This window comes from Lactuca serriola, chromosome 6, assembly GCF_051521515.1.
Source record: "Lactuca serriola cultivar US96UC23 chromosome 6, Lser_US96UC23_V15, whole genome shotgun sequence".
In the NCBI taxonomy this organism is placed as follows: domain Eukaryota; kingdom Viridiplantae; phylum Streptophyta; class Magnoliopsida; order Asterales; family Asteraceae; genus Lactuca; species Lactuca serriola.
In genome coordinates, this window is record NC_136413.1 from 83,956,151 (window position 1) to 83,971,479 (window position 15,329).

Genomic DNA, 15,329 nt, shown 5'->3' on the forward strand with positions numbered 1-15,329 from the left:
AGAATCGGTCCACTTATGAACAAGTAAACACCTTTTATTTTCCATCTTTATTATTTATAAATATGCTTGTAAACTCCATCAGCTACCCATGACCAATAAGCTACCAAATCATTGACCTATTGACCCGTATCCATGACCCGGTAAATAAACGATTAACCCAACAACTTCCTCCAAAGTTGCTTTTTCTGCCACTCGTGCTTCTTCGATCACTTGCCATCAACACCTTGGACATCCTCATCAACAGTTGTTGCAGTCAATGATTTCTAAATATAGTTTACATTTACTAGATAAACATGTTACTTCAACTTGTACTTCATGTTCTATTGGCAAATCCTCTAAACTTCATTTGTCATCCTCTACTTATAAAAGCTCTCATATTTTAGACTTACTTTTTTGTGATGTTTGGGGACCTGCTCCCGTTACCTCATTTGATGGGCATCGATATTTTTTATTGTGTGTTGATCATTTTTCCCGCTTTATGTGGTTTTTTCCTTTAAAAGCCAAATCTGATGTCTATAATACTTTCAAACAATTTATTCTTACTGTTGAATGGCAGTTCCAAACTAAGTTAAAATCAGTTCAAACTGATTGGGGCAGTGAATTTCGGAATCTTTCACAATTTTTCTCATCTCTCGGTATCACCCATCACCTATCTTGTCCTCATACAAGTGAACAAAACGCTCTTGTATGTTGTGGAAACCGGTCTTACTCTTCTTGCCCAATCCTCTGTTCCGCAACGTTTTTGGCATTTTGCTTTTGACACAATTGTTTATCTTATAAATCACATGCCTTCCCGTACAAACAAAAATATCTCACCTTTTGAACATGTTTTCAAACACAAACCTGATTTTTCATTTCTTAGTGTGTTCGGTTGTCAATGCTTTCCGCACCTTCGTCCATACTGATGGGTTTTAGGCATAAGAACAATCCTATGTGCTCATACAAACCCTAATGCTTGGATCTAGGTTTCTCTATTGTACATGCTTTGGATCCAAGACTAACAAACTTAGATCTAACATATTATAAACTGAATTAGGGTTTAGAGAATTACCTTTGATTGTTATATAGCAATAACAATCAATTCCTTGCTTGGATTGGCCTTAGAAAGCTTAGTGCCTCAAGTGTTGCACCTCTAATGGAGTCACAAACACCTTATGCAACTTGAATGAAGAGGAGAAGAGAGGGGAGGCACCAAAAATGGCTGGAAACCCTAATAGAAGTGTTGTCCACGTTTTTGGAGCCTAAGGGGTCCTTTATATACTTGTGTGAGCTGCTTGGGTTTCAGTCAAAACCCTAATGGACAGCTTAAACTCCAAGCGTTTAGATTATCAAAAACCACAGGGACCATTCGTGTAATTTATCCAAAACAAAATAATAAAATATGTGGGTCACGAAGAAATTTAGAAAAAGGAGGGGTAGTATTGCAACAGTTTAATTTGAAGATATATAGATATGCGCGTGTACTGGCAGCGATGTTGATGTTTATTTGCGACTCCTGAGTAATTTCAAACCCTATTTATGGTTGAAATCCCGCGTTCATCATTAGAAGCTACACAAACTAAGCTTGATGTTATGTCCTTCCAGATGCTCTGTGCTATGGGTGCCATTGAACTGCAGTACAAGTGTTTGATGAAAATCTGCACCAACTTACTTTGGATACGCATTACTGGAGCTCTAGCTTACAGCTGTTGAGCTGTGTATAGCTGTATATAAGATGATACCTTTTTAATAATAAAATTCCTAGTGTTTCTTCGTAATCCTGCCTAAAGTTCTTCCTAATCGTCTCTTCATATTCGGCTGTACTTTTTTCTTCTCTGTTTAATGTCTGAGCATAGCTCAGACGCCATTGGTGTTTGAGCTATCCTTATCTGATTCAAAGATGGTTATTAATGCCTAGGGAGCAGTTGGAGGCACTTATTTCTTTACTGAATTCATTGCCACATGAAAGGAGTTCCCTCACTCAGTATGTTTGTGTGGTCTGAGCATGCACATCCAAACACCCCTTTCATTCCATCAACGGGTGATCCAGGTTTGGTTGGTTTTATTCTACCTCTGCAAATCCGTCAATAACTCAGGTAAATCCATATATGTTTCAGATTGGGTTATATTGCATTTTAAGTTCTTTGAACTGCATTGTAAAAATTATAATAATCAAACCCCTCTTTACCTGGAATATGTAGTTATATATATAGCGCGTAACTGACTAAATTTGAAGTGGCGAGTTTTGTTAGAGAATGTGATGGATCATGGATATTCTTCCCTTTTAGTATTTACAGTCATCATCCCGACCTTACGATATCATATATGTTCAAAATTTGAGTTTGAGCATTGAGTCCTGTTGGTATAATGGCTGTTGATTGAACCATGCATGTGTGCTTGTTTGAACCGATAGAGAACTTTATGTTCTTTGTACACTTTCGTCTCTGAAGCCTTTACTTCGAACCCTTGTGTTTGCTTTGGTACACATCTTCATTCAGCTTTCCATCTAGAAACAGAGATTTGACTTGTAGCTGGTAGATGTTCCACCTTTTTTGAGAATCCAATGCCATATTAGTTCCTACTGTTTCCATACGAGGTACATAAACTTGTAAATAATCAACTCCATACCACTATGAGTCTCTTTTTTTTTGCAACTAATAAGGCCTTATGCATCAGCTTGGTCTTATGGATTCACTAGTTTTAGCTCATTTTGGCAGCCCAATTAATCTCCATTAGTGGTCTTCTTAGTCGACTTGATCTCATGCATCCATCACAACAATTCTTCAATTCTTCCTTTTAAAAACCTCATTGTATGAATTTGGATCAGAATTTTACGCCATAGTCATGTTTACTCTTAACATCTTCCATTTCATTACCCGAGACATAATCACTCATCAGGAGGCTGTCTGGTTCGTCGTTTCGAGTCTTAGCATCATTAACCTGATTCATCTTGCAAATTTGGACAAGTCTATAAGCGTCATCAGAAACAGCGTTATTAATTAATAGGGAGATTTGTCTTTTTATTGTCTAAACGCCACTGTTTCGATATGTTTCCATATGAAAAGACTGACACGGCCTCTCCTTGATCGTTTCCGAAAGGAGGGAACATTCCAGGATTATAGGATTATATTATAAATTTCGGGAAAGAACTTACATCAAGCAGCTAAAATCGGAACCTAGATAGTTGGTGAGGGTCATACAAACCTAGGGCTTGAACCACACAATGGGATTGGCGGTAATGAGAACCGTGTCAATGAGAGAGGGAACGATTGGGGCGTGGGCTATTCCGATCATCGGCAACACCAATGGATTTTGGAAGCAATATGATGCCTATGCAAACCCAAGGAGCTATGGAAACCTAGGATAGGAAAGTTGGAGGAGGCATGGGGGATAGCCATGGACATTCGAAAGACTTACGAATGTTGAACTTGCTGCTAAAAGGGAAAAAAAGGTTATGCTTAGACTGTGATGCCAAGTTCGCAGGGAGCAATTGTTACCCTAACAGGTCCTATAAATAGCCTAGTGGGAATATAAGATGAAGAGGACCAGGAAGGAAGGAAGGAAGGAAGGAAGGAAGGAAGAACAGTCTGATACATAGAGATGTAAAAGAGTCGAGCCGAATCGAGATTCACAACGACCCATGCTCGTTTAAAGCTACTAAAGCCCGAGCTCGAGCTTGTAGAACATATATGAAGCTTGGGATCGGCTCATTAAGGCTCGTTTCTCCGTAAAGCTCGCTAAAGGTCGGGATCGACTCGTTATTTTTCATATTTTATTAATATATAAGTAATAAATAAAATATATAAAATAAAAAGAAATTATACAAAAACTCCTTTAAGCTCGCTAAATCAAACGAGCTCTTAAGTGTAGGCTCAAGATCAGGCTTGTTTGTTAAATGAGATTTATTCTAGGCTCGAGCTCAGGTTCGGGCTTGTTATGGCTCGACTCGTTTCGAGTTTCTAACGATTCAATCCCAAGTAGCTCGCCAGTAGCTCGACTCATTTATTACATCCTTAGATACAAGCTAGGATCATGCTCACTTGGATGTGGTGGAAGTCACATTAAACTCGATTATATTGTTAACGCCCCTATACACTATGAAAATACATGAAACATGGGCGGTCCCAAAGTGGTGATACTAATTGACAGCATGGCAACTCATAACTTCGTGTCACAACACTTGGTGATATGTTAAAGGCTATTAGTGTCGGGTAACAATGTAAGGAGTAATGTTTGGTAATGGAATGGTGTAAGGAAGCAAAGGCATTTATAAGAAGATGATTCTCGCATTACACGAACTACGGGTCGTAGATGATTTCCTGCCACTAGAGTTAAGCATCAACAATGTCATACTGGGTATTAAATGGCTGAGAAAACGAGGGATGTGATTGTCAGTAGGAAAGATCTTACCATGATACTATGGAAAGAGAATAGAGTGTAAAGGGTGTTACACTGGTGGGATATCTGAGCTTGTCTAGGACTCCGGTCTCTTTCAAATCATACTTGAGGTCGTTATTATAAGAACAATATGAGTTTATTGTACAGCTGAACCGGTTAGCACGAGAGCCAGAGGTCACCGAACCGAGTAAGTTTTTCGAGGTAGCCAAGGCCCTGATCACATAATTCAAGGACGTGTTTAATCTACCAGCTGGACCACCGCCCAATCGTAGTAATGAACACAACATCACATTACAACAAGGAACGACCCCAATAAGCATACAACCTTATTGGTACTCCCAATGCCCAAAAGGACGAATTCAAGAGATTACTACATGCGATGCTGGAAGTTGGTATGATTGCATGATTCAACCTAGGACCGGTCCTAATTCCATCCCGGTATTAGTGATTTGGAAGAAGGATAGTAGTCGGAGTTTTTGTGTGGATTATTGGGTCCTGAACAAAGCAATCGTAATTAGATAAAGTTTGGATACACATATTCGACGAATTACTAAATGGGTTGCACATGGGTACTATCATTTCGAAAGTGGATCTAAAAATCGGATATCATCAAATTCACATGAAAAAGAGGACGTACCCAAAATTGCTTTTGTAACTACGAGGTACACTCTGAATTCTTGGTAATGCCATTTGGGCTAAGTAACACACAACACACAAACCACTTTCTAATCCTTGATGAATGAGGTATTTCGACCGTATTTATATAAGTTCCTTCTAGTATTTTTTGATAATATACTAGTATATAGTCAAACCCCAGAAGAACATTGAGACCTCGAAATTGTTTTACATCATTGAAGGAACGTCACTTGACTGCAAATAAAAAGAAGTGTTCACTCACATAAGATCATAATATAAGATCGAGGATCGAGGGCACATATTGTTTCAAGGGAGCTAGTAGATGTTGACCCGATCGAGGTAACAACGATGTTAGAGTGATCGGCTCCCAAAACGTTACATGTGTTTTGGGTTTTTTTTGGACTGACTGGGTACAAAAATTTTGTACAAGGTCTGGTAAGATTGAGTGGCCAGTAACTCTTACTAACCGAGCAACTGAAGAAAGATAATTTTTATTGGATTGAGGAGGCAACATGCGATTTTCTACAACTCCCACTACTAGAAAAAAAGTTTTCCTTGACAGACAATGTCTGTCATAGATGCCTATACATGACAGACAAATGTTTGTCATTGAAAGCCATGTCATAAAGGAAAATGACAGACATTAGGTCTGTCATAAAATTTATGACAGACTTTTATGACCAACAATTAAGTCATACATATACGACATGCGTTTTCGACAAACATTTATGACTGACTTTGTTTGTCATAATTCGTAACACTTTTGTATTTATGACAGACATTTACGACTTCAAATTAGGACATATGTTTTGTACAATATGATTTTTGACATACTTTGTATGTCATGGTTATATATATATATATATATATATATATATATATATATATATATATATATATATATATATATACACACCAAATCTTAATCAAACTGAATTACATATTTAATGCCTAATATCGCGAAATAATACATCATACATGTATAAAAAGGCTTGCAAGAACTATAGTATCAAATTCAAAAATATGGTCCAAATTCATCAAAAAGTAATTGTCAAATTCATATCACTAGTAAATAAAATTTATGACATAAGTAGCCCATTCATCATATTCACCTGAAAAATTAAACAAACTTCTTCGTTTTCTCCATATAACAGATCATGAAAAAAAGATGGTTATAGAAGAAAAAGAAAGGGTAAATTGGGAAAATAGCAACTTACTTTGCTCTTTCTACCAGTATTGGCAACGTACGTATGTTGCTATTATAGATTAAAAATAAAGTACATTACTAATATTGGTAAAGGAGTAAATTATGTCGCTATTTCCTGTGATTTACCCAAATTAAAAGAAAAAAAAGCCTAACCATTTCTTTATCAGGGCCAGAAGAAAGAATATAATCAGCATATCCAGGAAGAGTAAAATCCCGATGTAAATCTTGAATTTTTGAACCCCGAAATTCAAATTCTGAATTTTTTCCAAATCTATTTAAATTTTCTTTCAACAAGAGCTTGAAACTCAATCAGGGCTTTAACCAAACCAGCATCAAACGACTGGATGTCATACACAGTCAGTTCCTGGAATCACAAATTCCAAAGTTAATCAAAACCAGATTGCATAAAATATCAACATTAAATTATATAAGAAAGAAAACCAAAGCTTTCCAAGAATTAGTTTATAAAAAGCTTTTGAAAACGGAATACCCAAAACCCTTCCATCATGAAGAGCCTTCGCAACCACCTGCCCTAAAAGCACAAATTTTTTATTCACATCCGTGATGGAATTACACTACGGCGAAGGAAAGAGTCCAAACGGAAAGGAATTAACAATTCCAATTCCGGAGTTGTCTCCTCACCACATTCCCATTCCGGGCTTCTGAAACTCCGATGTGGGACCCAGACCCGTACCAACTTCTTCATCATATTTCACTTCAAGAACAACTTTTACATCACCCCAATATATATTTTTTTTCTCTTAACCCATTAAGTCAATAACCATTCATTCTCCCTACCACATCCTTGATTGACATTTAAAATTATGGATAAAAGAAAAAGGGCCGTCTAGAACTCTAGGAGTCTAGGTGCAAAAAGGCTTTGGTGGCAGCACATGGTCCAAACATGTATGTCCTCGTGACTCAGCTACCTTCCTTTGACTGTTGACATTTAATTACAAATATCATTTATTAATAAACAGTTTGTAAAAGTTAAACTAGTGGGGTTAGAAAGGTAGGCAAGCAGTATGATAGTTCCTTCATCAGGATGTGTCATGCATCATAAAGGGTCGTATTTACATCCATTTATGAGTTTGAAAAATGTTTTGAAGAATTAATCAACCATGGTTTCTGTGTAGAACCCTAACAATGAAAAACGACTCCACCCGTTAACTACTTCACAAATTGGAGATAAATTCAATCCTCTATTTATTGACACCAAATATTAACTTATGAGAATAAGTTATTTACATGCTAAAATTCACCCCATTTGATTAATTTCATATTTGTAGAACCAGGATATTAATTTCGTATGGTGATGCAAGAGATAAAGTCCCAAAAATTGAACAATCTGAGCAACCTTTACTAAAAGAAATACCTCAAGATGATGTGGCGATTGTGAATGGAGAACATCATAAAGAGAGTATGAGTGAGAAAGGAGACAGGAATGGAAATGATGATTCCGTTGAAGTCGAATTCAAGATGTGGGAAAGTTGCAAGATTGAAGGAAAGGATTTGTCACCTGAAAGAGAAACAACTCATGAGGAATCTTTTGAGGATGAAGTGGATTCAAAATTGGAAAGTGGAGAAGGGTATAGTAAGGCAAATGGTACAACAAATGGTGCCACATCACCATCAAAGGATCAACAGCAAGTGAAGACAAAAAAATGTAATATAAACTTAGTAGTTCCCTATGAACAATCGCTTAAAAGGAACTTAGTAAATCATGAACATCAAAATGATAAAACAGTAAATATTGAAATTCAATATAGGCCCAAAAAAAACACAACTTATATACATTCATGAAAGGGGACATCATCAACGTTCGGTACCGTTTCAGTACCATGGATAGTCTAATGGAATGAGGTTTTGTCAGAGCTGTCCTGGGCTCGAGAATTGTGGATAATAAGGTGGCATGTTCGAGAAGGGACTTCCGCACCACCGAGGCTTAGTGATGAAGGTGACTGAATCCTTTATCAAAGTTGTTTAGTGCTGCCTCGATCATCATCTTGAGTTCCTTGTCTATTTCATGAGTGATGTGCGAGTGCAATTGCGGGACATTCAGGAGTACAAAAAACTTACCAACAAATGGCAAAGGAAGTATATTGGGAGGGTATGTGTAAAGGCATAGAAAGAATGATAGCAGAGTGTGGCGTGTGTCAACACCATAAATATTTGACAATGGCATCGGGAGGATTGTCGCAACCCTTAGAATTACCAAAAAAAATGTGTGGGTAGACGCGACAATAAATTTTAAGATTGGGTTGCCAAGGTCAGAGGGTTACAATGTCATTTTTGTTGTAGTGGACTGCTTGAGTAAGTATGTGCACTTTGTTCCATTGGACATGTCTATAAGCATCACCAATAATTTGAGAATTAATTAATGGGGAGATTTATCTTTTTATCATTGAAGTAAGGTTGATATTTTATTGAAATTGTTAGTACTTAACTTTTATTTAAATGTTAGATTTGGATTAGGTTTGTTGGGAAACTGGTATTTATAGGTTCCGACATTATTTGATGAATAATTAGAATTTTATTTTGAATCTAATACTTGTGGAGACCTTCCTGTTTCTCGAATTATATGAATTCTACCTAGTTCTCATTATAACCCTCCTATGATGTGTATGAGTTTACCATCCTCAACGGTGTATCTTCTTCGTTGGTGTTGTCACCCTCATTGGTATTGTTCTTAGTGTTGGCCTTTTTCTCAATGTGCTTTGGTACAAGCCTATCCTTTTTTCTTCTTCAAAAATGACATCCGTTGTAACTTTGATTTTATTAGTCTTGGGATCGAGTAACTTATAGGGCTTAGATTCAATGCATAAACAATCCTAAGAGTACATAATCCACACTCCTGTCATAAAGCTTAACTCTCTAATGTTGTGCACTTGTGGTACATGAAATATAACATAGGGATGGAACTTACAAAACATCTTCCAAAATCAAAAACTATTTTTTTTTGCTTTTTGGAAAAAAAAAAAGGTTAAAACACCTTTTTATGTCTTTTGTCTTCTGAAAAAAAAAAAAACAATATTTTTGTCAAATGTCTTTTCCGCCCGCAGACATAAAAGGTCAAAAGGATATTTTTGTCAGAAAACAAACGCCACCTTATCCTTTGGTGAATGGTGATCAAACAGTCTTGTATTCGACTAGACTGAGGTTGTAGTTCAATAAACCACATAAACATATTGATTGCACCCATTAAGGTCTTAATAATTTGTGGTGATGAAAAATCTTACACATTCCTTTTGTCAAGATATTATGACCACTTTCTTGTAGTCGTGACATACTATGATTTGTTCCTCAAATATAGTACATATCACAAACATTATGATTGATTCCATTCAATTTTGATCTTAGCATTATCATAACCAGTCGTGTTCATTAGTTCATTATTATTTTGTTTCCAAGTTTCACTATGGTCGTGTTACTATCATACAGAGTACTTGAGAACCATGATTGATCTCCACTCATGTGGTTCACTCAAGTGGTTCAAACATCTTAGGGGGTGTTCTAGATTTCATTTAAAAAGAGCTTATTGACTTATTGGCTTTTTGAAAAGTCAATAAGTTAAAAAAAAAAAAGTGGTTGTTAATGTAATAAGGACTTTTAAAATAACCTCTCATCATCCTTTCAAAAAGGAGATTTTAATAAGTTACGATTTCTAACATTTAAAAACTTCTTATAACTTTTTGGTTGAAAAAGTCAAATTATCCTTAAAACATGCATAAGCTAAGACAAATACTTTTTAACTTATTGACTTATTGACTTTCTCACCACAAAAACCAATCCAAACACTTTTTAAAAAACTCATTTTCTCACCACCATAAATCAATAAGTCCTTTTGCCTAAAAGTCTTTTTAAGGTTCAAAATGAAATCCTAAACACCTGCTCAAAATCAGGGAACCATCATATATGTTCTTAACTTATTATGTGTAGTCCACTAGAAGCAGTTTACTTTCTCCTCCTTCCTCTTCAAGATGGCAGTATAATTAGTCTCCCTGTTCCACCACCTCTACCAGGTTGTGATAATAAATACATGTTAGTGGACTTGTTAATGGAAGCACAAGAGAAATACTTGAGAAAGAAGGTATGTTATTAACACTGATTTCAGTTGGTGTGGCAAAGCAGTTATCGAAGATCATGATATCTTGATGGCATTAGTGATCTTATCGGTATTGATATACTAATCATATGGCAGGTTTGTAAAAGTCATTTCAGTAAATGAATTTCACTCTATGGTAAAATATCATGGTAATAATTTCTTCGTACCATGTTTCGCATTTATGAGTGTTGATAACTAAAATCCCTAATAAATACACCATAGAAATAAATTTCTCACTATCGTGTGGGTACCCCCCCCCCCCTTTATTTCCTTTCGGATTGCCGACTCTAGGGTTTCGATGGCAGAGCTTCACGGTGATGTCCTTCCGCATATACTGAAAAGATTGAATGTGAGGGATCTAATCCGATGCAAAAGTGTATGTAAGTCTTGGGAAAATTTGATCTCCAACTCTGGTTTCATTAAATTCCATATGAACTATCGTTACCAAATTGATTACAAAAACAATGATATAGATAGGAGGATTGTTATGTCAAGGGTCTCATATCGCAACGGGTCGCGTGTTTGTGATGTTGATGACAGATTATTTGATGATCGTGATTGTCATATTCTTGGTTCTTCTAATGGACTCATATGCATCTCTTCTTTTGCTTCTCAACTTGTAGTAGCTAATCCCTCAACTAGAGAGGTTCAAACACTACAAGAGCCTCAAATTCTTGATACCAAGCATTTATGTTGGGGTTTTGGCTATGATTCATCTATGGATGATTACAAGGTTGTATTAGGGTTCCATAAACGTGTTGGTTGGACATGTTTTCAAGTGTTAAGTTTGAAATCAAATGTTTGGAAACTAATTGGAGAATTAAAATATTCGTTTCTTAGTAGGATTGGTATCTTATGCAATGGGGCAATTCATTGGATTATGAAAAATTCTTCATCTCCAAATACGAAGAGAGTCATTGCTTCATTTCGGCTATCTGAAGAAAAATTTATCAAAATTTCCGAACCTGATGATGAGCGATATGAATCTGGTGTTGCTAGCTGCCCAAATATGAATTTAGGTGTTATCGAAGATTGTTTATGCGTATCTCCTTGTGATGGGTTTAATGATAACTTATGGATGCTGAAGAACTACAATGGAAAGCTGTCTTGGGAAATGTTTGAAAAGGACTGTGATATGAACTTAGCGTTACAATGCTTGAAAGAGCAGGAACATTACATTCCTAACAAGAGAACTTTGTGTCGTGATATGCTGTTCTACAACTCTACAAGACTAGGGAGTATATTTGTGCCCCTATCTATATGGAGAGTCTTGTATCTCCCTATGTTAATGGGAGGCCAAAGAGAAAGACACAAGAGAGTAATAGCAAGAAGAGTTGTAAGGTGCGTTCATTTTGTTTATCATATAATACAAACTGTGGAATTTTATCTGGATTCTGAATTCTTATTAATGCTTATGATGATTCCTATACATCCCTAAAAAATTGTGTTGATCTTGGCCTCATAGCTCAATCTTCATGTTTACTCATGGGATGCTTTCATATTCTTTTGTAATATGAAGTCTGCAAATGGACATTATCTATAGTTTAAAGTTTTGATCATGGAGTGTACTTAAAATTTTGATCATGGAGCATACTTAAGTTTACTAGTATTCAAGAGGCTTGGAACTCTTCCTGAATTCACTTATATTCTGTTATGACCAAAGATACCAACTACAAACACTAACCACTCAACTAAGCCTACCTTACCGATCTAACAGTCAAAAGAACTTATTGCCCTCACTGCTCTACTTAAGCCAAAACGGACAGGACGAAACATAAGCCTAATAAGAAGTGTAATAGACTCATTACCTTCACCCAGTATACATTTGGCCTTCATTTATTTGTATTCTTGCAAGAACTTCAATTGCGACTATTATTTACTCTTTTTGAGTCTAGTATATATAATGTTGACTGTTCACTGAATTCCCATTTTGATTTCTCAGTTGATTAAGCGAGACCCTTCGGTTCCAGGAGCAAGTGGAAAAGTTTGAGGCTGTTGCAGCAGTTTGGATGATATGGCATTGCTTGTTCTCTCTGCCATAAAGATAACTTCAGATAGTTTTTAGTATCTTATGTTAATAAATAGTGTTTGATGGATTTCAAAAACTTGTGTTTGATGGATTTCAGAAACGTATGTTTGATGTTTTTAAAGTGTGATGAATGAATTCTTACTTTCTAGTGATATCGTGTCTGATGATATTAACAAATACTATGTAACACCCAAAGTTTAGAAAAGCCAAGAAAAGAAAGAAAACCCCAATTTTAAGGGGAGACTCGGCGAGTCCAAGGAGGGACTCGGCGAGTCCGAGCGGGATCCGGGTTGAGGTGTAAGCGACCAACTCGGCGAGTCGGCCAAGGTGACTCGGCGAGTCTGGTCTGAGCAAGGAAAACCCTAAATCCGGGACTTGGAGCTTATTTAAACGTCTCATTCTCTCCCCTAGGGTTCTTTTACTGCCTCTCTAGCACATATCACTAAACCCTAGCCGCCATAATCGTTTTGGAGCAAGATTTACCCTTAGTGAAGCTTTTGAAGCTTGGAGAAGGAAGAAAGGCCTTGGAGGTGCAAGAAGGGACTGTAGATCCAGGATTGAGAAGACATTTCAGACCAATTGGAGGTAATAAGCTGTTGCTTGGACTCCCTTTGCACCTAGATCTATTCTTATGTGTGAGTTTTGGACATTTTTTGGTATGATATGTAACCATTTCAAGTTAGAGGTCCAGATCTGAGGTTGCTACCTCAGATCCATGCTTGTGTTGGTCTAGAATCCCCTAATGTATCAGCCCTTGGTATGTTGAAGATGTATGTTTGGCATAAACCCTATTTTAATGTGTTTTGAGCCTAGATCTCTTAATTTACACGTAAAGTTTGCCACTTTACGTAGGGGATAGGCCTTAGAAGTATGGATCTATAAGTTGGAAGCCCTGTTTGGCTCGAAAGGTCACTGCATGGATTAAGGACTGAATAGACTCGGCGCGTCCTTCGAGTGGACTCGGCGAGTAGCTTGAAGATGAGGAGGAACTCGACGAGTGGGATGAACAGCTCGTCGAGTCGGATGAAGTTAGGCATGGACTCGGCGAGTTGGAAGAACAACTCGACGAGTTGGTTGAAGATTGTCTTGGACTCGGCGAGTCTATTCTTGGACTCGGCGAGTCAGGTCGCGAAACCCCAAACCCTTCGAGTTGAAACTCGAATCAGTGAGTCGGGTGGAGACTCAGCGAGTTGGACAGGTCAGGACTCGGGAATAGTTGACTCAGCGAGTCATGGACTGACTCGGCGAGTCGAGTCGCGAATAGAAAGACCTTGAGCATTTGAACTCGGTGAGTTATTAGGTGGACTCGGCGAGTAGGGTTGACCTGGAAGGTTGACTTTGACCAGGATTTTGACCTTGACTAGAGTTGACCTAGTTGACCATTGGAGGTCAGTTGGACTAAGTGTTATGTGGTCATTGGTAGCCCGAAGAGCTAGTGGAGGAGCAGTTTGGAGTCAGAGGTCAAGTAGCAGTCAGAAGGATTAGCAGCATCAGTTCAGCAGACTCAGGTGAGTTTCCTTCCAGTAGGAACGGGTCTACGGCCACAATGCTGGCCCGTTTAGCTAGTAGTAGTTTTTGGATTTGATCTGATGCAGTAGTTAGTATGTCTGATGCCTTCGTGGCTCAGACATGATTTATGTCTTATGTGTTCCGGGCTACGGCCCGACGTAGTATGCAGTATATGTGAGTTTATGCCAGTGGATATGTTATGATATGCTGTGTTCAGTTAGCTTCGGACTTCGGTCCGATGTAGGGGACAAGGTCCCAGTCAGTTAGCTTCGGACTTCGGTCTGATGGAGGGGACAAAGTCCCAATCAGTAGCTTCGGACTTCGGTCCGATGGAGGGGACAAGGTCCTAGACAGTCAGCTTCAGACTTCGGTCCGATGTAGGGGACAAGGTCCTAGTCAGTAGCTTCGGACTTCGGTCCGATGTAGGGGAGAAGGTCCCAGTCAGTTAGCTTCGGACTTCGGTCTGATGGAGGGGACAAAGTCCCAATCAGTCGCTTCGGACTTCGGTCCGATGGAGGGGACAAGGTCCTAGACAGTCAGCTTCAGACTTCGGTCCGATGTAGGGGACAAGGTCCCAGTCAATAGCTTCGGACTTCGGTCCGATGTAGGGGACAAGGTCCCAGTCAGTTAGCTTCGGACTTCGGTCCGATAGAGGGGACAAGGTCCCAGACGGTCAGCTTCGGACTTCGGTCCGATGTAGGGGACAAGGTCCCAGTCAGTCAGCTTCGGACTTCGGTCTGATGGAGGGGGCAAGGCCCCGGTATGTGCTTTATATGTTATTGCATGGTATGTGGTAGTTTGGGGGAGCTCACTAAGCTTCGTGCTTACGGTTTTCAGTTTTGGTTTCAGGTACTCAGTTTTTCAAAGGAGGAGCTCGGGAAGATTGTAGTGCACACACCATAGACAGTTAGCCTGAGAATGTTTGACTCTGATAATGATATTATGTTTTGAATCAATACTCGAGAAATTATGTTATGACTTATGATATAGTTTTTATAAATATGATTTTAGTAATGTTTTTAAAGAAATTTCCGGGTCGTATTTTTGGGTCATTACATACTATGAATACCATCGCTTTTAGTTTTAACCATCTTGTGGAAAGCATTCAACAAGAAAAGTTGGGATAGACTTTCTCATAAAAGTGTATTCCTTAATTTAGGTTTCTGTATTTCTTTAAATCACATTAGTATTATTGATGCATGTTACTATTTTAATTCTTAATTTTTTATGCAGGATCTACTCATGTTCATATAGTTACTGCATCCTGGTTCTTGATTGTCATGTCATTTCATTTTCTATATCTTCATTTTCTTAAATTTCTTATATTGGATCTTTTCATTTTCGGCAAGTATACCATCAATAAACCAGCTATAATACGCTCTTGGGGATATGTTCTTTGTCTTGCAATATTGTTATGCTTGATATGATTGAATTTGTTAGGATGGTCAACATCCAACACTTGGTTC

The 15,329-nt window shown here is 37.9% G+C and overlaps 1 protein-coding gene and 1 long non-coding RNA gene across 2 annotated transcripts; one reads left to right on the forward strand and one right to left on the reverse strand.

Moving 5' to 3' along the window:
• Positions 1 to 6,005: 6,005 nt before the first annotated feature.
• Positions 6,006 to 6,997, reverse strand: LOC145058575 (uncharacterized). The gene is made up of 2 exons (XR_013686427.1): positions 6,711 to 6,997; positions 6,006 to 6,584 (listed from the first exon to the last, which is right to left on the reverse strand). It is a non-coding gene; the product is annotated as an uncharacterized LOC145058575 (long non-coding RNA).
• Positions 6,998 to 10,623: 3,626 nt separating this feature from the next.
• On the forward strand, positions 10,624 to 15,178 carry LOC145059968 (F-box protein CPR1-like). Its single transcript, XM_079007720.1, has 2 exons — positions 10,624 to 11,666; positions 15,097 to 15,178. Exons 1-2 carry the CDS (start codon positions 10,624 to 10,626, stop codon positions 15,176 to 15,178), a joined length of 1,125 nt encoding a protein of 374 aa, XP_078863846.1.
• The last annotated feature ends 151 nt before the right edge of the window (positions 15,179 to 15,329 follow it).